The 22857-nt window shown below is 36.3% G+C and overlaps 2 protein-coding genes and 1 long non-coding RNA gene across 5 annotated transcripts; 2 read left to right on the top strand and 1 right to left on the bottom strand.

The window, feature by feature from the left end:
- Positions 1 to 10030: 10030 nt before the first annotated feature.
- On the bottom strand, positions 10031 to 10659 carry LOC129250834 (uncharacterized). Of its 2 annotated transcripts, none has more exons than XR_008582817.1 (4): positions 10581 to 10659; positions 10433 to 10521; positions 10311 to 10378; positions 10031 to 10251 (listed from the first exon to the last, which is right to left on the bottom strand). It is a non-coding gene; the product is annotated as an uncharacterized LOC129250834 (long non-coding RNA). The 2 variants fall into 2 exon arrangements; XR_008582818.1 differs by having other exon boundaries at positions 10453 to 10521.
- Positions 10660 to 16323: 5664 nt separating this feature from the next.
- Positions 16324 to 17773, top strand: LOC129250792 (uncharacterized; the record flags this gene model as incomplete). Its single annotated transcript, XM_054890386.1, has 3 exons — positions 16324 to 17314; positions 17600 to 17710; positions 17766 to 17773. Coding segments are annotated over 3 exons (1110 nt in total), but the record flags the coding sequence as incomplete, so codon positions are not given.
- LOC129249929 (uncharacterized) lies at positions 17498 to 18883 on the top strand. Of its 2 annotated transcripts, XM_054889594.1 has the most exons (5): positions 17498 to 17710; positions 17792 to 17934; positions 17995 to 18207; positions 18475 to 18628; positions 18694 to 18883. In XM_054889594.1, exons 2-5 carry the CDS (start codon positions 17836 to 17838, stop codon positions 18822 to 18824), a joined length of 597 nt encoding a protein of 198 aa, XP_054745569.1. In that variant the 5' UTR covers positions 17498 to 17710; positions 17792 to 17835; the 3' UTR covers positions 18825 to 18883. The 2 variants fall into 2 exon arrangements, with proteins under 2 accessions (XP_054745569.1, XP_054745570.1); XM_054889595.1 differs by having other exon boundaries at positions 17498 to 17934; positions 18707 to 18883.
- The last annotated feature ends 3974 nt before the right edge of the window (positions 18884 to 22857 follow it).

Raw genomic sequence — 22857 nt, 5'->3', positions numbered from 1 at the left:
TGTGCTTGCATGAATACGGACCTAAAAAACATGAAATCGTTTAAAACATATATTATATGAAGCGGAAGCAAAGAGATGTAAGTTTTCAACAAAAACCGATTTAAGCGCACAACCACTTTGTTAAAACTCTATCTTATTTGAAGGATAGACATGTACTCTTTTCTAGTACGACACATCGCGTGCCAAATGCCAAAAGGGCGTTTACAGCAAGTAGATGGATCCATGCCAAAAGCGTATCAAAAAAAAACTAATTTGTCTCTCTCTCTCTTCATTTTCTAAAACTATTTAAAATTTTGAGTTTTGCAAAAAGAATCAAGCGGACACAAAATTTTTAAATACATACATACGTTTATATATTGTAGATCAATTGTACCATATATGAACGAAAAGCAAAGTGGATGCTTCTACCAATCATATCCAATACGTGACGTTTCAAACATTTATCACCTACTTACCTGCTCTATTCCTCCACTTAAAGTAGGAACTCTTCTACGAGCTCTTCTTGGGCGTCCTCTAGGCATATTTTAAAATTGAATATGTATGTATGTACTTTTTTCTCAAAATAAATTCTATTTTGCGTCTGCCCAAAACTCTATCTAATTTGCACTGTTTAATTTGCACTGTCTAATTTGCACTGTTACCGTTGTTTTAAGTGAACTGACAAATTTCAAGTAAATTGTCAATTTATACCACATCATGGCAATACCATCACAACAAAATTTTGAAAAAAATTCGCAGCAACCGTTGGGACTATGTTCATGAATACATATGTATTTATTAGTAAGGATAACAAAACAAAACAATTATTGAGAATCCAAATGTATACAATGCTGTGCTCATTAGAAAGAGAGCTAAACAAAGCAAACGTACTCATATATACATATGCGTTTGTGTGTCATCCCGCTTTGCATAGACATCGCTGTTATCAATATGAAAATTTTGATAACTTTACACGCAAATATTTCATGAACAAATTAACCAATTTTAATTTTTATAATTTTCCGGAAATATGCTCATCAAAACCTTTCTTTTGATATATATATCACATATCTGTACGTGTTGTACAATAGTTTAGTCAGAATAAGCGCCATGTTTTAAAATAATACTATAGATACTATAGAAGAAGATAAAAGAAGAAGATTATTGCGATCACAACAAAATTCTGAAAAAAATTTGCAGCAACCGTTGGGACTATGTTCATGAATACATATGTATTTATTAGTAAGGATAACAAAGCAAAACAATTATTGAGAATCCAAATGTATACAATGCTGTGCTCATTAGAAAGAGAGCTAAACAAAGCAAACGTACTTATATACAGTGCACTCGCGATAACTCGAACTAATTAAAACAGGCGCTGTTCGATTTATCGAATTTGTTCGACTTATCAATTGAGTGTGCTATGTTAAAAAAACAGTCATCGATATCGATTTTTTTCAGTTAAATTTATTTATTTATTTACATATGGATATGAACATGAATATGTTTAAAATAATTAATTCGTTTCAATATTTTTCATCAAATATTTGGCAGTCTTTGTGTCAGTTACACAAAAAAAGTCAGCTTTAACAGAAAAGTTAGGCCGAAAAGAAAGTTGTAATGTGTGTTTTTCTTTTCTTGCCTGCAGCAATGTTGTAGAGTGTTAACCTTTGCGGGGCTTACTTGTTCAGTTGTGGCCCACTGAATTACCTTATTGATAGAGCTAACTGCCTCCTCAGATGATATCCGCTCACATGTCTCAGTTGTGTTGTTAAACTCAGACTCAGAATCACTAGTTTCAATTATTACTTTTGTGTCGGTAAATTCGGCACCATCATTCCATTTGTTAACATCATAAAGCGTAAATTCGACCTGTAAATTATGTTTTTCATGTTATGTTCTTTCAAGATGAGTCCACTTATTGGGTAATTCTTTTTTCTTTGGGACAGAAACCATTTGTATAAAGCGGCTTTCATTTTAGGAAACTCAGAAGCTTTTAAAGTTCTCCTCTTCCCAGGACCCAAAATCGTGTTGTTTACTGCTTTTAAAATTGCCTTGTCTTTCTTTTTTATAAGACTTATGGTGGACTTGGCTACCCCATATTCCTTCGCTAGAGAAGTAACACTACATCCACGTTTAATTTTGTTAAGGACTTCAGCCCTCTCTTTTAATGTTAAACACTTCAACCTTTTACGATCCATTACTCACATGCACTGATACACTACAAATGACAAATTTAAAGCAATTTGGTCAATGCAAGATGTTGTTCCCAGAAAACTAACGGGATATTAACGTCGAAATATTCATATGGACAATACACTAGTATACATATAATTTATATACATATACTATTACATATGTATGTATGTACAAAATGTACATGTTTGAAAAGAATGTGTGTACAAATAAATTTGTTTTTTTGTTCGAGTTATAGCGCTTTAATATTGTTCGAGTTACAAACTAGTCAATAGGGAAAAAAATGTGTTCGAGTTAGCACGTCGTTCGACTTAGCGGCTATTCGAGTTACCGCGAGTGCACTGTACATATATGCGTATATTTGTGTGTCAACCCGCTTTGCATAGACATCGCTGTAATCAATATGAAAATTTTGATAACTTTACACGCAAATATTTCATGAACTAATTAACCAATTTTAATTTTTATAATTTTCCGGAAATATGCTCATCAAAACCTTTCTTTTGATATATATTTCATATCTGTACGTGTTGTAGTTTAGTCAGAATAAGCGCCATGTTTTAAAATAATACTATAGATACTATAGAAGAAGATAGAAGAAGAAGATTATTGCGATCACAACAAAATTCTGAAAAAAAATCGCAGCAACCGTTGGGACTATGTTCATGAATACATATGTATTTATTAGTAAGGATAACAAAGCAAAACAATTATTGAGAATCCAAATGTATACAATGCTGTGCTCATTAGAAAGGGAGCTAAACAAAGCAAACGTACTTTTTTTTTTTTTTTTTTTTTTTTTTTTATGGAGGTGGCACAAAGCATTGAAAGCCGAAAAGTGTGAGACTTGCCTTTCGGCTCACCCACTAAAAACCCACCCCAGCTCCGTTTCCCTCCCGCGGGACAACCGTTAAGTAGTACTTCACGAAAGGGGGAGCGGCCTATTGCCTCTTCATGAAGATCTGCGCTGTTGTTCAGCGCGACGCAGTTTGGAGATTATTATTTTTGCCATATTACATACAGCGGACCAATATTCTTCGGACTCTAACATAATATCGACTAGGTTATCAGCCGTAATTGGCTTCCCCACCCTAGTGCTTAGTTCCTCCCTTTCTAACGCAAATCGCGGACAGACAAACAAAACATGTTCTGCGTCTTCTACAGCTGGTGCACAATAAGAACAGTACGGGTCGTCTTCGTGCTTAAACCTATATAGATAGGATTTAAAACACCCATGTCCCGTCAGTATTTGGGTCAGATGATAGTCTAACTGTCCATGCTTACGGCTGACCCATTTGGCTATTAAGGGAATCAGACGGTACGTCCAGCGTCCGTTCAGGGACGAACTCCAACTTCCCTGCCATGAACGCATGCTACGCTCTCTTGCTTCCTTGCGTATTGTCTGTCGTTCTGAAGTAGCTTTGTTTTGGTAAACTTCAGCGTACTCTTTTGCCATTAAATTTATTGGGAGTAGTCCTGCAATAACCATAATGGTGTCTTCTGATACCGTTCGAAACGCGCAGCACACTCTGAGGGCACTCAGTCGATACACTGATTTCATACAACTCACATATGAGCTGCAATTAGTTGCTTCCGCCCATGCTGGAGCTGCATACAGCAAAATCGATGAGACCACGGTATTAAGTAGTCTCCTACGGTTTTGCCTAGGGCCTCTAGTGTTCATCATTATGCGCGTCAGTGCTGTTACTGCCTCTGCCGCTTTGCTGCTTGCGTATGATAGGTGATCTCTGAAGTTCAGCCTATGGTCGATTAATACGCCCAGGTATTTAATGAACGGTTTCGATCCTATGGTATTTTCGCCCACCATTATATTTGCCGACTCCACCTTCTTCCTGCTGCTAATGAGCACTGCCTCCGTCTTATGATCAGCAAGAGTTAGACCATTCTTGCGCAGCCATTCTTTTACCACGCCTACAGCCTGGTTGCAGGTTGCTTCTGCTTGCTGTAGTACTTTAGCTACGACCACAACAGCGATATCGTCAGCAAACCCTATAATTTTGGACCCTGGGGGTAAACTGAGACGTAAGACTCCGTCGTACATAATATTCCACAGCAAGGGGCCTAGGACTGAGCCTTGTGGAACTCCGCCAGTTATTTTATATTCCCTAACACCCGCATCGGTATTATAGCGGAGGGTTCTGTCAGTGAAATAACTGAGTATAATATTTCGTATATACGTTGGAACCTGGAAGCAATCAAGCGCCATCAGAATCTGGTTCCAGTTCGCGGTATTGAAGGCATTCTTTACGTCTAGCGTTGCCATTAGGCAGTATTCCTTGCTACCGTATAACCACCGAGTTCCTTCGATTGCCTTCTGCGCAATGTTTTTAACCGCAACTACAGCATCTGTAGTTGAGCGAGCCTTACGGAATCCGAATTGCGAGGATGATAGACCGCCTGCGTCATCAATGGCGGCCTCCAGACGATTAGCGATCAACCGTTCTAGAATTTTACCTGCGGTGTCGAGCATGCAAAGGGGGCGGTAGCCTGTAGGATCTTCCGCTGGTTTAGATCCTTTTGGAATCAGCACCAGTTTCTGTAACTTCCACTGAGTTGGAAATGTGCCTTCTTTTAGACATGTATTGTAGAGATCTACAAAAATGTCGGTATGGCTTCGAATTGCCACTTTTAGTGCCTCGTTGGGGACTCCGTCTGGGCCAGGAGCTTTATTGTTTTTGATCCGTTTAGTGATCATCAGGAGCTCATCTTTGTCTGTCAACTGCATATTTTGGTCCCCCTCACAACATTTTTCCAAATCATAGGCTCGGAGAGCATCTTGTACTGGGAACAATGTTTCAACTACATTACGCAGTGTGGCCGGGCACGTTGTTGGGAGTGGCTTGAAAACTTTCAGTTTTTTCATGACTAGCCTATACCCGAGTCCCCAAGGGTTACTATCGACTTCGTCACATAGTTGGAGGAAACATTGTCGTTTACTCCCTTTAATTGCCTTTTTCAGGGCCTTCCTTTTTTGCTTATACTGGAGCTGATTCCCTTGGAAACTGTGCGTGCCCCTAGAACGTTGATAAACTCGCCTTGCTCTGTTGCACTCGCTACGCAATTCCGCAATCTCCGCTGTCCACCAGTAAACGGGTTCACTATTATGCCTGTTAGGCCTTGTTTTAGACATGGCTGCGTCGCATGCTTTTGTTAGGTGCTTCATAGTTTGTGTAGCCTTCTCAGTTGCATCACCAGTGAGTGTTACATCTGCCAGCATGACTTCGATTACTTCAGCCTCCATTGAGTCGACCCTGTATCTCGCGTCGTATGTATATGGCACCTTTGATTCGTCATGTTTCTTTATTTCGCATATTATCGCGAGATGGTCACTCCGGGTATAATGCTGGCTAACAAACCATTTCGTCGAGCGAGCAAGGTTGGGACTCATGAAGGTAAGGTCAATTATCGATCCCGTTCCTGCCTTTTGGAATGTCTGCTGGTTCCCTGTATTCATAAGGACTATGTCTAACATGGCGAAAGTTTCCAAGAGGGCTTGACCTCTTTGACTTGTTCGCGGGCATCCCCAGTTCACAGCCCATGCGTTGAAATCACCAGCTACGACCACAGGTCTGTGGTCTTTAATATCTTGGGCGAGATTCTCTAGGATGCAGGTAGCTTCGGTAAGAGTTAAGCTGGGTGGTAGGTAGCAGCTATAGACGTATGTTTCCCCAATACGCGCTCGTACAAATCCGCGAGCTGCCTTCACGCTCATAAGTCGGGAGCTATTTGTCCCACAGTTCCAGATTGACGACTTGCCAGTAATATCAGAGGCCCAGCCATTGCCTTCTAGGTGTTTATAGGGTTCACTGAGTACAGCAACGTCTATTTTGTGTTCCCGTATAGACTGCGTGAGTAGGTCTTGCGCGCTTTCGCAGTGGTTAAGGTTTAGTTGTAAGATCTTCATTTCTGTCGTATTTCTTTCAGAGCTCTCTGGTATTCTGGGCACTTACTGCTGGTCATCGCATGCCCTGTGTCACTTACATTTTTCTTCTTGCATATTATGCAGTTTGCTGCTTGTGTGCAATTTTTGGCCTGATGATCTTTGTTGCCACATTTAAAGCAGACGCTAGTGTAGTCAGCTGGGCTTTTGCAACTTCCTGCCACATGCCCATATTCCATACATTTGAAGCATCTTTTTGGTTCTATTTTCTCTCGTATGCGACAAATTACAAGGCCTATTCGAATTTTGTTTGCTTCAAGCAGCTTGGTAGCGGTCTCCGGCGTTACTCTTAGCGTCGCTGTTTGTGTGCCTCCATATGCTTTTCGTAGGCCCAGAATCGCTGAGGCTGGTACGTCAAGTTCCTTGAACTGTTTTGTTATCACCTCATGTACTTCTTCTTTTGTGGTGATTTCATCCAGGTCTCGGATTTCCACTTGCCGCAGCTCCGTTAGAGCCCTGACTTCTACCGCTTCTCCTAAAGCCGCCTTAACAGCTTTATGGATTTTCAGGGTGTTTGGGTCAGATGGTTTTGCCAGCACCAAAAGTAACTCCCTTTTGGCAGTTTTTTTGACCCCTTGAATGTCATTATTCAGCTCCTTTAGGTTTGGCTCTGACTTAACCCGCTTTAGGATTTCCGCATATGATATGCTGCCAACGCTTTTTACTACTATGGCATCCTTTCGCGGTGGCCTCTGCCGTTTTCGAATTTTCCTTGCCTCGTTTCTTTCTGACTTTTCATCTGCTTTGGGTGTATTTTGCGTTAAATCCTTCCGGGTTTTCTTTGATTTAACCATCTCCCATTTTCCGGTTGCAACATGCTCTGTTCTCAGAGCTTCAACGCGGTTATTTTTGTTTTTTTTAGCAGGACTTTTCCTTGCAGCGGCGTTGTCGATAGCCCTTTTTGGCGTAGAATCTATACGCTTAAAAAGAGGTGAAGTTTGGGTACATCCATCTTTGACAGTAGATGGTTCACTATGTGCCCCTCTTATCGCCAGGTTTTCCGGAGTTAGGATAGATCCCTCCAGTTTCTTGTGTAGGTCCGTTATGTACGTGACCAAATCTCGCATTGGCTGGTTTATGTTCCTCTTCGGAAGCTCCATCATTTCGGCTAGTTCTTTGACCTTATCGCCGATGGCTCGATATATTTCTTCGGCCGTCATCGCTTTCATGAAGCCAAAGTGCTGCATGCACGGTGATGCCGACCTGGTTCTTTCCGTGCCTGGTGGTGAATATGCCAACCTTGAGCTCCGTTGGAACGGGTTTTTGAGCCATTCACCGCTGCCGTTATTGCCATTTGCAATAGTTGTTGTTACCTCTGATGCTATTTTTGTAACAACTTCACTTCCTTGGTTTGTTTGTGTTTTTAGTTGATTTGAAGACATTTCTAGGTTTTTTTGGGCCCCAACTCATAAGTCGTTATCCATATCCTGATGCGTAGTCACTTGTATATGATTCCATGGTTATCTTTGCGAGCAGGGAGGCCATGCGAGGGTTGACAAAAGCTCCTTATGAGAGCTTAAGTTCAGAGCCGAATCAGTGTTAACTAGGAATGTTACATCTAGACCTACGCCGACACTTAATGGCGACAGGATATGGAGCGTTCTTAGAGACTTGCCATCATTTTAACGGGGCGGGGGCAACTGGATTATTAGCCTGAATGCCGTTTCAGCTAGATATCACTCCGCTTACTAGGGAAACAGAATAATACAGTCGTCAGCTCGTGGCAGTATGTCCTAACGAATTCCAGTATTCCATGATTAAGACCTTACTGGGCTCGGTCTTAATGTAGATCGTATTAAGTTAACAGCCGCCCCTAACATGGAGGACAGACGCTGACCAGGGAGCCGCCCAATATGAGTCAGTCGCTTCTGGATTTTTGTATTTTCACCATGCCTTTGCATGATGAGGGGTGACACTTATTTTATTAAAGGCGGTGTCGTTTCGCCTTTGTCACAGGAACCTCTTCGGATTTGCTAGCTTTTAGACCGCTTCCTCCGTTTCTGCCGCTCATTGTCGGGGGCTGCTTATTTGTTAGAACTTATTCGCAACTAACCTGCTACTACAGGCCGTCCGGCTATCCGCAACCTGCCGACCCCCACGGTAGCTTAGAGCCCAGCTTAGTCGCCCAATCCCATGGAACGCGACCTCGTGAAAGCAAACGTACTTATATACATGTATGCGTATATTTGTGTGTCAACCCGCTTTGCATAGGCATCGCTGTTATCAATATGAAAATTTTGATAACTTTACACGCAAATATTTCATGAACAAATTAACCAATTTTAATTTTTATAATTTTCCGGAAATATGCTCATCAAAACCTTTCTTTTGATATATAATATATTTCATATCTGTACATATTGTAGTTAAGTCAGAATAAGCGCCATGTTTTAAAATAATAAAATAATACTGTAGAAGAAGATAAAAGAAGAAGATTATTGCGATCACCATGATTCAATTATAGGAGGTTAGGTAAGTAGTGACAAGGGCGCTTTGACACTCCCTTATTTTAGGGCTGCATTTACGAAGGATGGGAAAAAGGGAAAAATGTTTTCCCCTTCTTGCCTAAAGGTAGTAAAAAAGTACGTAAAGTAACTAATTAGTCCTGTACTAAGAGAAAAACAAGTATATTGGTTATTTAATCTACATTAAAACAAAACGACAGAAATATTATATTTTTTTCTTTAAACAAATGTAATATTTATTTAGAATATTTTCGATGTTTATCTAACACAAGAGCACGCAGAACTATGCGATGTTACTTCTGTATGTGTTTTTTTTTCTGCCGTTCGGAGTCGGCTTGAAACTATAGGTCCCTCCATTTGTGGAATAACATCAAGACGCACACCACAAATAGGAGGAAGAGCTCGTGTACGCGCCAATTAATCTTGCAATAGATTTGAGTATATTTTGTGGAAGAGAACAAAAAATAGTCATAATAAAGGAATTTAATGTGTTTAATTTACTACAATAGTACAAGTCTTTTAATACACCAAAGGTCAAAATATAAAGCGTTTTTCAGTAAGCGCGCTTCAACTTTTTTTTTGAATAAAACACAAACGGTTTGACTTTTTTAACTAATTTTTTTTTATTATCGAGTTTGAACATATACATTTAATGTATACTAATGAAGTTTACAAATGACAAGCGAAAAATAAAAAATATTGCGTCGTTCGCCCTCCCTATCAGAAAAAAGTTGAAGCGCACCTATTGAAAAACGCTTTACTTAATCGACAAGAATGAGATGAAACAGAAAGTTTAATTTTTTTTTCTTATTTCGTACATAACAATACATGTAGATACATGTAGATACATGTAGTATGTTACTGTAAAGACATTGCGAAAGCAGAAGTTCAGTCGATCATTTCTAAATATAAGAAAAAAATTGAAATTAGAAGAGTTAAAATAGTTTGCAATAAAAATTACAAATTTACTAGTTTATAGTTTAAAATTTGTCTACCTTAATATACTTTGCGTCCCTAATATTAATAGGAAAATGTATTAATATAAACTAAAACTAAAACTAATACATCGAAAAATTTTAGATATTGGTAATATAATCCACTTATAGTAATTGTGATGGTTTGTAAATTTAGGTATATCAATACCACGTGTCTCAGTAATGAATCAGAGGGGAAATATGAGGAATGTGGGTGCACTTGCTCGTATAGGTGTTGGAACGCTGCACTTACTTCAGGCAGAAATCAAAAACCTGTAAACCAAAAACTTAAAAATAACTCACAAATATATCATTACAACTTATCTGTAATTGTAGACTTAAAGCGCGAGGACTTGCTCGTGTAGGTGTTGCGCATACATCTATGTACAGCATATTGTTCTAGACAGGGTAAGGTATCGACGTGGACAGCCAGTTCGGAAGTCAATTTCATTTCAGAGGTAGCAGTACTAGGCACATAATAACCGTCACATGTTAAACAGGTATTTGCACCATCATACACAACACGCTCAATGTCTCCTATGAAATTGTCCGTAGCACCATATGAGACAATGGTAGAAATACGCGCATACGTGCTTTCGTTTCTAAAAACCACAATAGTTGGGCCACCTAGCTCTTCAACACACACCTTCCGCAGCAATTGCTCGTCTGTGAAGTCCTACAAATAAAAACTTTTATTTATTACAATTTATTAGCAAATATTCTAAAAGATTTTACTAACTGTAGTTTATGTATTGTATGTAAGGTGGTCTCTGTTATATTTGCAAAAACGCTGCTATAAAAACCTATGAATGAAAAAGTTTAATAAGAATTTTTACAAATGTCTGATCTGGACTTACTTGTATGAAAATTCACAAACCGGTGGTTTTCTGCAGCAGAAAGCCGACTCCAAATAATCGACTATCACCATATGTAAGACATAATCGACCTAAATAATGAAAAACGACATTAATTTACAAAATAATTAGCTTTTATTATTATACTTACTTGAATGTTTACAAACAGATAAAAGATTTTCAACGAATAATAACAAAACAAAGCGTCAAAGTGGAAACAGTGTTGCCGACCAAATAATTTGCACCAAAAGTTTAGTTTTTACTACAATTCAAAAATTTTTTTGTGAAATAGGTACTTTTTTTTGTAAAGAAGCAACACGTTTTCAAATAAGGAAGCCGATATGTCAAGAGGGAGCGAGAAAGCTGTTTACTTACCTAACCTTCTATAATTAAATCATGGCGATCACAACAAAATTCTGAAAAAAATTCGCAGCAACCGTTGGGACTATGTTCATGAATACATATGTATTTATTAGTAAGGATAACAAAGCAAAACAATTATTGAGAATCCAAATGTATACAATGCTGTGCTCATTAGAAAGGGAGCTAAACAAAGCAAACGTACTCATATACATATATGCGTATATTTGTGTGTCAACCCGCATTGCATAGCCATCGCTGTTATCAATATGAAAATTTTGATAACTTTACACGCAAATATTTCATGAACTAATTAACCAATTTTAATTTTTATAATTTTCCGGAAATATGCTCATCAAAACCTTTCTTTTGATATATATTTCATATCTGTACGTGTTGTAGTTTAGTCAGAATAAGCGCCATGTTTTAAAATAATACTATAGATTATATTATATTAATTTTTATCGGTATGGGAAATTTAAAAACGCTGTGAGCAGTTCGCCCGCCTGGCAACAAAATTGAAGCTATACCTGTCCAAGCTACGGTAATCACTGTTTCTCCAATACCACGAATATAGTGAGTAAGAGTTTTATATAGAAATGTTTTTCCAGAGCCACCAGGTCCATCAATAAAAACAGCTTTAACAGATATGCCCTCATCATTTAGCATTGTACATACTTCGTCAAAAATGTGTTTTTGTTCTCGATTAAGCTGATCTTTTAATGTTTGTGCGCATATCAAATCGACTTCAATGTCAGTTGTTAAAGTTGTAAGGTTGTCTGCAAAAGAAACTTCCGGCAAACCAAAATGTTTTAAAGATGTATTGTGGGAAAGTAAAATTTGATTAATTTCCCGCAACGCCAATATTTCACTTTCTACTACATTATTATCTCTTACAAAATCTTCAATAAAATATTCTTTAAATGTTGTCCAAAGTTCAAGGGGCGAAGTAGGTTCTCCAAACACGCAAATCATGGCAAAAATACGTCTTAACTGTGAGGGCATTTTGAAGGTAGAAACTTCTGTCAAAACAGCAACCCATTCCGAGTTATCCACTAATAGCTTTCGTTTGACGGCGGAAGTCGTTATCTCATCAAAATTAATGCAGTTACTAACAGGTTGTTCAATGATCTGAATACTTGCACAATCATATCCTTTATAGATATATTTATGTAGGTACTTAACACTTTTGATTGAAGAACATATTTCAACATTGATGTGAGCGGCGTATTTTTTTGTTAAGTATTTATTATATGGTACGATCCATCGATTATCTAATTCAATTTGGTTTTGATTGACTCGAACTAAAACTTTGCTCCCGTCATCGCGGCGACGATACTGGGGATACCCATTGACATCTTGCAAAGTAACTTCTTGAAATAGTTTTGGATATTTTTTTGTGCATTCTCCAGATTCAGACATGCAAGGCGATGAAGGATTAAGTGGGCCACATGGACCATGCACCATACATTTTAAAACAATTTCATGAAGTTCAGGCTAAGTTTCTTTATTCGGAATTTCAGCACAAACAGCCAAGTCTATAATAGAAGCATCAATAATGGCATCTGCATCATGAAGAGCAACCAAAATATGTGCATGCGGTAGACCTCTTTTTTGAAATTCTATTACGTATAGAAAATATTTCACCCTTCCAAATACATGCTTTTTTGAAATTTCATTTAAAAGATCTTTTAGTTTTTGCTTAAAAACTCGCGCTATTAACTCAGGACGCATTTGGGGTACTTGATACTGTTCAATGTTTTGAGTTATCTCAGGCCATTTTGGATTAGAGGTAAAAGTTATGAAAAGTGACGGCTTTCCATGTTTTCTAACAATAGCCATGGCATCTTAGTAATGCATATTCATATTGCGAGGTGAGCCTAGAAAACTGGAAGGCAGAACGACAATGCGACCAGGGCGTGCATTTTCTAGTTCTGCTTGACGCATAACATAATCGTGTAAGCCAGCATATGTTTCAACTCGAAGCTGTTGGTGATTACGCAAAAACGCCAACCTTGCACCCTCTATTCTAACGTACTGATCAACTAAATATTGTTGCCAAAGTTTACCTGAAGCATGAAGTAAGCTGAAACCTTCTCGAATCGCCATTCGATATCCAACGAATTGCAACTGTGTGACCCTGAACCTGCGACTTGTTCTGTATTCTTGCTCATGTAGTAGTGCTTCGTCGTATCCTGGCTCACCATAGGGAAATAAAAGAGGGTAAACCAAGGGATCGCATAATCTATGTAAAGTTGAAATCGTGGTGCAATACTGTGTTTCTGAGCTGTGAGAAAATACTCTTAAATCACGGCTTGCCGGTGGTTCACCATCCTCAGTTGTGAAAACGGCTGCAATTTCAGAGCAGTTAGGCAAATTATAACGCCGATTCGCATGACTACTGAAGAAAATCATGCTCACTTTGTGCGGAACTCGATTTGCCTGTCGTGCCCTCTATTCCTCCTCGCGTTCAACTTGTGCCATAAATTTATACTGACGGGCTAAGGGATTCACGGTTGATATCATCTCGTGTAGGCATTTCAAGTATATAAAGCTGTGCGTATAATGAGTTTGAATCATTATTAGCATGAAGAGGACCCACTCGATGGTAAATTGATCCATGTATCCGAAAACAATAAGGGCCACGTCCTGGTGGCTATACAATTTTAGCTTCAAAAGATGCAAAAGCGAATGAGCTATATTATTTATTTGTCTTATATTCTCTAAGTAATGGGACCGGAAAGAGTTCAAATTATTTTCAAAAACCCTTTCCAAAAAATCAGGTATGCAAGGTATCGGTATCTGCACTTTCCCACCGTGGCAGCATGTAGGGAATTGATTTCTTCCCTATAAAAAATTTTTCTTTATCAAGTTTACCAAAGTTTTTCAATAATGGAAAGTTACCTTTTCACATTTAAAATGTTTAGCATTGCAATGCAAACATATACTGGTTAAACCACCAAGCGTGTTATATTCTGCATTAAATGCTGGATCTAGAGCTTTTTTGTATGTACTTGTGCTTGCATGAATACGGACCTAAAAAACATGAAATCGTTTAAAACATATATTATATGAAGCGGAAGCAAAGAGATGTAAGTTTTCAACAAAAACCGATTTAAGCGCACAACCACTTTGTTAAAACTCTATCTTATTTGAAGGATAGACATGTACTCTTTTCTAGTACGACACATCGCGTGCCAAATGCCAAAAGGGCGTTTACAGCAAGTAGATGGATCCATGCCAAAAGCGTATCAAATAAAAAACTAATTTGTCTCTCTCTCTTCATTTTTTAAAACTATTTAAAATTTTGAGTTTTGCAAAAAGGATCAAGCGGACACAAAATTTTTAAATACATACATACGTTTATATATTGTAGATCAATTGTACCATATATGAACGAAAACAAAAGTGGATGCTTCTACCAATCATACCCAATACGTGACGTTTCAAACATTTATCACTTACTTACCTGCTCATTCCTCCACTTAAAGTAGGAACTCTTCTACGAACTCTTCTTGGGCGTCCTCTAGGCATATTTTAAAATTAAATATGTATGTATGTACTTTTTTCTCAAAATAAATTCTATTTTGCGTCTGTCCAAAACTCTTACTAATTTGCACTGTTACCGTTGTTTTAAGTGAACTGACAAATTTCAAGTAAATTGTCAATTTATACCACATCATGGCAATACCATCACAACAAAATTTTGAAAAAAATTCGCAGCAACCGTTGGGACTATGTTCATGAATACATATGTATTTATTAGTAAGGATAACAAAACAAAACAATTATTGAGAATCCAAATGTATACAATGCTGTGCTTATTACCCTGCAAACCAACGTTCACCAGTTTTTCCAATTTTACCAACACATTCACTCAATTTTTCCACTAATACCCACACAATCACATTTAATTCTTTTGTCATTTTTGATGGGTTATACATATATTTATCTCATAATTTTCGTGAATACTTATTAAACTTAACTATAGTGAGTGCGAAAGTGACAGCAAAAAACAAATGTCAAATACAAAAATGAATCGCGTTTAATTCTGTGAAAATCTTCAAGCGAAAAGGTAAGTTGAACAATTTTTAGTAAATTTTGCAATTATATATATATTTAAACTAATAAAATGTACTTTTATTTTCAGAAAAACGTATTCACAACTTCAAGAGGTGCATGAAAAGCAATTCAATTCCAAATTAAACAAGAAAACAAAGCGGGCATCTTTCTTTTGGTAAGTTTGCTCAATGTAAACAAATTCTTTTTCGCTTATAAAATGTGCAAAAGCTATGACCACCGGCACTGGCCAAAAGCATGACCAGTGCCGGTGGTCATAGCTTTTGCATCCATACGTACACTGCGCAGTGTGTTTTGTGAGAAATAAGGGTTGAAAAGCAATTTGTTGCCCATACAGGATCAGTGCGGGGATCCTAACCTCAAATACATATGTGTTTCTCATAGATATGGGCAACAAATCTTTTCAATATGTCCGCTGCGTAGTGTATATGAATTAAATATGCAATATATGTATGTACATATATACTGCGAAGTAAAATTCTTATGCATGTACATACATACTTTGCATTCCATACACTGTATGTAAATATGCACGGTTGGTGCATGAAATATGTATAAAACCTCTAATTTAATCTTTTCCATTTTGTATTAATAACATCTTTTTTATACTATATAGGTACAGCAATATAAACGGCGATACAATCAGGAAATTTAAAAGGGATCTGCATCTGACTCGGTAAGTATTAAATCAGTGAATGTGAAATGGAAGATATGGAAAGTGAAAATGAAGATATGGAAAGGCATGACCAGTGCGGTTGGACATAGCTTTTGTTTATACACTGTGCAGTGAATTTATATGCCAATTGTTGGCATTATAAATTTCTATTTGTGGTTTGGTTAATAGCAATCGCCTGCGCAGTGTAAGTAAATGGGAAAAATGTATGCACGTTTGTAGGATAAGAATAAAATTGTGATATACATATATGTATGTAAATATTTATATACACGAACATGCATACACTTTTCCATTTATGCATAAGAAATATGCATATATATTACATATAAGCAATTTGTGAAAAGTTGTGTATATCTACATATGTTATGTAAATAATCCATATTATTAAACTAATAAATCTTTTTTAACCTTAACTTGTAGCTCGTAAGCGATTTAATTAAAAGGGAGACGTGCAACATTTACCAACATACAACATTTACCAGCATCCAGCAAAGCTACCAGGGCAGATTCAGTAAGTATTTTGTAATTTTTCAATTATTATTTTATTTTTAGTCTGATATTATATCTTTCACATATGTATTTTTTCTAATTATTGAAATTTGTGTTTAATTTTTCTTACAGAACACATTAATACACACACACGTACACGCAGCGGACGTATTTGTTAAGTATCGTAGTTAGAAAAATGAGTAAAAGAACGTTGTCTAATTTATTGGGAAAAGAAAAAAAATTATGAGGAAAATGTAGCGAAATTTCGCAAATTAAATGAAAATGTTAACGTGTAGGAAATGAAAACTTTCCCAACAGATTAGACGACGATGATTTTCCATCAACAAGTAGAGTAGCTTTGCAAAATTTAGAATATGATATAGATAGCGGAGATGACAGTGTGTTTTTAAGATCAGATAGTACATTTAAAAATAGAATAGATTTAAGTTATCATAGTTTAGAATTTAAGCAAGCAGAAAGTTTGTTAGAATCTTTTAACTTTGGCATGGTTTCACAATTTCCTCTTGAACCCATGCATTTAGTAGATTTGGGTGTAACAAAAAAGTTGCTCCAGTTACTTATCAAGAAAGGTAACGTTACGAAAATGAATGAGAAGCTTTTGCTTCTTAACAGGTTCGTACCGTCTGAGTTTAGCCGGCTTAGCCGAGACCTTGACCAGATAAGTAATTGGAAGTCAACTGAATTCCGGCAGTTTTTATTATATACCGGGATATTTGTTTTGAAAGACTGCATTAATGAAGATTTATATTATCATTTTCTTTTACTACACGCCGGAATTCGATTTCTCTCTTGTGAGAAATCTTTTAACGTAGAATCGAATGTCGCCAATGAATTGTTAAAGGAATTTGTTGATTTGTTCGGAAATATTTATGGCGATCATCTAATAAGTTATAATGTTCACGGGTTGTTACACCTTTCGGATTGTGTTAGAGAATTTGGTCCTTTAGACAATTTTTCCGCGTACAAATTTGAGAACTACATGCAGCATTTAAAAAAAATAATTAATAAACCTAATAAAATTTTGCAGCAAATGTTTTTCAGAATATCGGAAAGATTAAAAATTTCAGATTCTAGCAAACTTTCTAAAAACGACCTTTTTATAATAGATTTTAACAAAGATAAAGATAGTTATTTTCAATGTAATAAGGGGCCCATTAAAATTGTTGGATTAGATAAGGAAACCAACAGTTTTAAAGCACTCCTTATTTCTAATTTAGAAAATTATTTTATCGAGCCAGTAGAATCTATGTCAGGGCTAGGTATTTGTATAGGTGAAATATTAAGTAATGAAATCCTAATTAGTCGTAGTGATATAAGTTATAAATATTTTTGTATAAATGATAGAAATAAGCTTATTCTTGTCCCCATTCTACATAATTTATTTCGTTCTTTTTTTTAAGTACAATGGAGGACATTTTTTTCCGGAAACCGAAATGATCTCTCCACCACGCTCGGGCCCCCCTACTTTTACAGGCATAAATATAAAAATATATTAACAGAATTGTAAATACTTATATTCATACTTAAAACTAATTCCATTTTAGGGTCTGCCGTGCAGCGTAAGCGGTTTGCTGTATCGCAGCCCTACGAAAGGCGTACAGCAATCCCAGATTCCCCCAGCGCAACGGTATCCAACCATGCTACTGCGGTTCCAAGTAAATTTTTTTATATTTTAATAAATTTCAATTCTTACCATTATTTTTTTGCGAGGTTGTTAAAAAAAACACTTATTTCAGGTGAACCAGTTTCTCTGGCTTCGTTGCAAAAGGAGCTGAGAGAAATGCGGAGCGATATCCGTGAATCACTGGGGGAAATAAAGACCACCTCACGGGACCTAGAAAGTAAGGTGGAAAGAAATTTCAAGGACTTCGAAAAGAAGGTTATACAAGTATCTTTCTGAAGTAATGAATTATAACTTTATAAGCTCTTTATTATTTAGATGCCAGAAAGAGCGGAAAGTCAGGTCCAGGGGCAGCTGATGAGGGAGGTGAAAGTGGTGATGACAAGAGTTCACCAGAGTATTGCGCGCATCACGGGAGATGCTCTGAGTCCTGAGTATATCAAGATTCAGAGTATGCTCCCAATAACATCGCAGGATGCGATTAATACTCTGGAGGAGCTCTTAAATACCAAGTCATTCTCCGAAGCAATGGTAACTATTATTTCTACTATACAATATACACATGTGATCGATCATGGTTGCTTGAGTTAAATTGTAAAATTAAAATTGTAACATCTAAGAATTCTCCGTATAGCGTCTTCAAAATTTGCCGAAATAAGAGATTTCACAAATTTTGATATGCCTATTTCCACTCAAACAACTGTGATTTACATAAAATTACGTACAATAGGGCGTTCAATATCAAATAAGCTCAAAAAAATTTTAATAAAATAAATAACTTAATTTTATCTTTTCTAGCTAAATATTTTGCTGAAGCTGAGGGGTGCTAAAGGATGCATCAAAGGGGTGATGAAGCGCGTTTACTCCGACGCCTTGATGTTCCATTACAATTTTGAGGGGAAAGCCAACAAATCGGCGCTTTTGGGCCTCAAAAGTCTGGAACTCATTTTCGGTATTTACATTTTTTCGTTTATACTTTTTTTTTATATATATATGTTTTTTATGTATATCCAACAGATACATTTTATAGCACCCCGAAAAGCGAAGTCATCGCTGAAATTCGGAAAGCGGTTTTAATGAGCCACAACCGACATAAGCAAGTAGTTAGGAAACAAAAACCAAAAATTAATATTCAAAATAACAACTAAAACTAAAATATTTCTAAACCTAATTTTATAATGTCAAATTACTTTGATTCATGTTCATTTTCTAACACCAAAACCTAATTTAAGAATGTAAATATTATACTAATATAATTTACTAAAACGTAAACTTTTCTAATAGCTAAACCAATTAATGTATATAAATAACTAAAACTAAACTATGTCTAACACCAAACCTAATTTTATAATGTCAAATTACTTTAATTCATGTTCATTTTCTAACACCAAAACCTAATTTAAGAATGTAAATATTATACTAATTTATGTTCATAAAAACTAAAACGTAAACTTTTCTAATAACTAAACTAATTAATGTATATAAATAACTAAAACTAAAAAGTTAATTTGTCTAACACCAAACCTAATTTTACAATGTAAATATTAAAATAAATAACTAAAACTTAACCTAATTTTATAATGTAAATAGTAATATAAATTAATATAAATAGCTGTACATAAATAGAACATACTAAAAATATTATTATATATTGTATTAATTTTCTTTAGAAACTAAAAATTAACTAAATAAATATTAAAATTATTCATTAAATAAATAATATTCAATAAATAACCATTTGTATCAGTAATTTTGAAGGATTATTGTATATAGGATCCGTAAGTATTACCTACAAAATTACCCTGTTGAAGAGATTCTGTTAACTATGTGTTAACAACGAAATTCACTTATTCATGAGATTCTGTTAGCTACATGTTAACAACGAAATTCACTAGTTTATGAAATTCTGTTAACTACATGTTAGCAATAACATTCACCAACCCAAAAGATTCTGTTCACTACATGTTAACAATGAAATTCACTAGTTTATGATATTCTGTTAACTACATGTTCACAATAACATTCACCAGCCCAAAAGATTCTGTTCACTACATGTTAACAATAACATTCACCGGTCCAAAAGATTCTGTTCACTACATGTTAACAACGAAATTCACTAGCTCATGAAATTCTGTTCACTACATGTTAACAACAACATTCATGAGTTCAGAAGGTTTTGTTCACTACATGTTACCTACATCATTCACAACTTGAATGTCAATTAGAGCAGCACAGCAGTATTGAGAAATTTCTGTTAGTGCGAGCGAATAAAATCATCACACGTATAGACTGGAAGTAGGCAGCAAGTGCACGGCGTAGAACCAGTGATGGTAAATGTAGGGAAAATTCCCTACATGTAGGGATTTTTGTCGAAAAATGTGGGTGTAGGGAAAAGAAGGACAGATTTTTTTAAATTCTGTAAATGTAGGGGGTTTTCAAGAAGGACAGAAAATATTTTAAAACAGCTGGGTAAAATTAAAAAAGTTCATTTAAAATAAAAATCCGCAGTAAGATTTCATGCCAGACTTATTTTCCTTATGACAGCATACTTTTAAAAGCGTTAATACGGCAACATTGCCCTTTTTTCTTCGTTAACGCTAGCACGATTTTTTCTTTGTGCGAAAATTGTTAGTTGTCCCACGTTTTCTGGTGCTTTTCACTTTGAAGTAAGTTTGCAATTATTTTTGTTTTAGCTTTTTTTATATTTAAAATGCATATACAATATTTTACAGAAATTAGCCCTCCCCTTCGATTAACTCTTCGGAGGAACACCAGGAAAAACAATGTAAGTATCGGAAACAAAAGTTCAATAAGAAGTGACTTGACGACGACAATTTAAGTGGCTAGTTTGAAGTGGTGGCTAACGATCCATTCAAATGCAAATGCACTGCGTGCGACAAAGTTTTGAGCTGTGGCAAGTCTGATTTACAGAAGCACGCCGAAACAAAAATGCCCCAAAAAATATGAAGGCAATTAAAAGGACATCTAAAATAAACAGCTTTTTTTAGAAAACTCGAGTAAACCAAATGGTTCCAGAAATTTTGAAATAAGACTTAGCATGTTCTTCGCTGAGCATAATGTTGGACCATTTAATCCCACTCTTAAAGGTAATCGTGCCCGATTCTGAAATAATAAAAAACTCTGAGCTCGGAAGAAAGAAGTGCACCAGCATAATAAAAATGAATTGGCAAAAGAGGAAAAAGACAATTTAGTTAAAAAATTAAAAGTAAACAAATTTTCCATAATGATCGATGAGAGCACAGACATCGGACTCAATAAGCATATATGTCTCAAGGTGAGACTTTTCGACGAGGAAAGCGAGCGGCTTGTGGTTAAGCTGCTGGACCTAATTCCAATAAGAACTGATTGCATTGCAGGAGCTCTGTACCGAAAATCTTAAGCAAACAATTCAATTGCCTCATTATAGTGTAAACACAGGAGAAAAAAATGTAGGGAATTTCGTAGGGAAAATTTGTTTCCAGTGTAGGGAAAAGTAAGGAATTTTTTTGGGCTGTGTAGGGATTTTTCAAAAAACCATTTACCATCACTGCGTAGAACATAAAATTACTACAAAGCTCACAACTTCACAGGTGAACGATACCCACAATTTAGCAGTGTAAATAGCAGGTAGTTGGTTTGCAGGGTAGAAAGGGAGCTAAACAACGCAAACGTACTCATATACATACACATGGTAGAAAAAGTCTGCGTTCACCCACTGTTATAAAGTATTAAAATCATTTAACGTGTTTATCTTAAAACTCTCAGTTATTTCTTTTCACTTATTTCAAAGAAAATTATTCGTAGAGGGTATGAACAAAAGTGTGCGTTCATTTCGAATAGTGACGATTATTTGCATGGCAATTACGTTAAATTTAATTTTAAATCATTCATGCAGTTGACGCGGTTAAGAACAAATCTAAAGAGGGAAAAATTGATATTAGAAATACATTTTTTGTTACTATGGACCAAAGGCGAAAAGAAATAGATACTGGTGAAAGGAAAATCATTGTAAGTTTATGGCAAAATAGTAAGAGCTATAGGGAGATCGCGAAAATTGTTGGGAGGCAATACTCCTCGGTCCAAAGAGTGATAAACAACTTAAGCAAACGAATTGTTTGGAGTCTAAACCTCGTTCTGGGCGTCCAAAAAAACTGACGGAAAGAGAAGAACGCAACATAACTATTCTTGTGAAGTCTAATGCACGACTAACAGCAAGCCAAATTTCAAAAGACATACAAGTAAACTACCAAAAGAAAGTACATCCAGATACAGTAAGAAAAGTTCTAAAAAGAATCGGATTTCACGGCAGAGGGGCCCGAAAAAAACCCTTCATATCGCGAGTAAATCGACTTAAGCGGATGGCTTTCGCCAAGGAATACGTAAACAAGCCACCTGAGTTTTGGAATAGTGTGATTCTTTCAGATGAGAGCAAGTTTTGCATTTTCGGAATAAAAGGTCGTAAAATTATTTGGAGGAAAAACGGAACGGCACTTGGACAGCAAAATCTGGTACCTACGGTAAAGCATGGGGGAGGAGGTGCCATGATATGGGGGTGTATGGCTAGTTCGGGCGTTGGAAATATACAGTTTATTGAGTCGATAATGAACAGACATGATTATCTCGATATTTTAAAAGCGAATTTGAGAGAAAGTGCAATCAAACTGGGACCCGGTGAAAGATTTGTTTTCCAACAGGACAACGACCCGAAACACACATCAGAGGTTGCTAGGTTGTGGTTGTTGTATAATGTTCCAAAACAACTTCGCACACCCCCACAATCACCTGACCTTAACCCCATTGAGCACTTATGGGACGTTCTAGAAAAAAAATACGAGAGCGTACAATAACTAGCAAGGAAATGCTTAAGAACGCGCTTAAAGAGGAATGGGAAGCCCTAAGTCCAGAAATAACAGCCAAACTAGGTGGATCAATGAAAAGACGCCTTCTAGAAGTCATAAAAAGGCGTGGATATCCAACTAGCTATTAATTTTAAAACATTTCTATGATCTTAAGCCTTTTATTTTATTATTATTGAAGTGAACGCAAACTTTTTCCGTTTAGTTTGAATGGCCTTTTTAATTTTATGTGATCTCATTTTAAATTTGATTTTGTTATTGGTAGCGAAATATGTGTGATAGTTACGTTTAAGTGAACTAAATAAAACTCATTAAAAAAAATTTC

This window comes from Anastrepha obliqua, chromosome 6 (genome assembly GCF_027943255.1).
Source record: "Anastrepha obliqua isolate idAnaObli1 chromosome 6, idAnaObli1_1.0, whole genome shotgun sequence".
Lineage (NCBI taxonomy): Eukaryota > Metazoa > Arthropoda > Insecta > Diptera > Tephritidae > Anastrepha > Anastrepha obliqua.
This window is presented reverse-complemented; position numbering and strand designations above follow the sequence as displayed.

Excerpts from the sequence above, each read along its gene's own strand:
- LOC129249929 (XM_054889594.1), top strand. The coding sequence starts at position 17,836 with ATGCGGAGCGATATCCGTGAATCACTGGGGGAAATAAAGACCACCTCA. Across the intron at positions 17,935-17,994 it reads TCAAGGACTTCGAAAAGAAG|ATGCCAGAAAGAGCGGAAAG; the intron begins GTTATACAAGTA and ends TTTATTATTTAG. Across the intron at positions 18,208-18,474 it reads AGTCATTCTCCGAAGCAATG|CTAAATATTTTGCTGAAGCT; the intron begins GTAACTATTATT and ends TATCTTTTCTAG.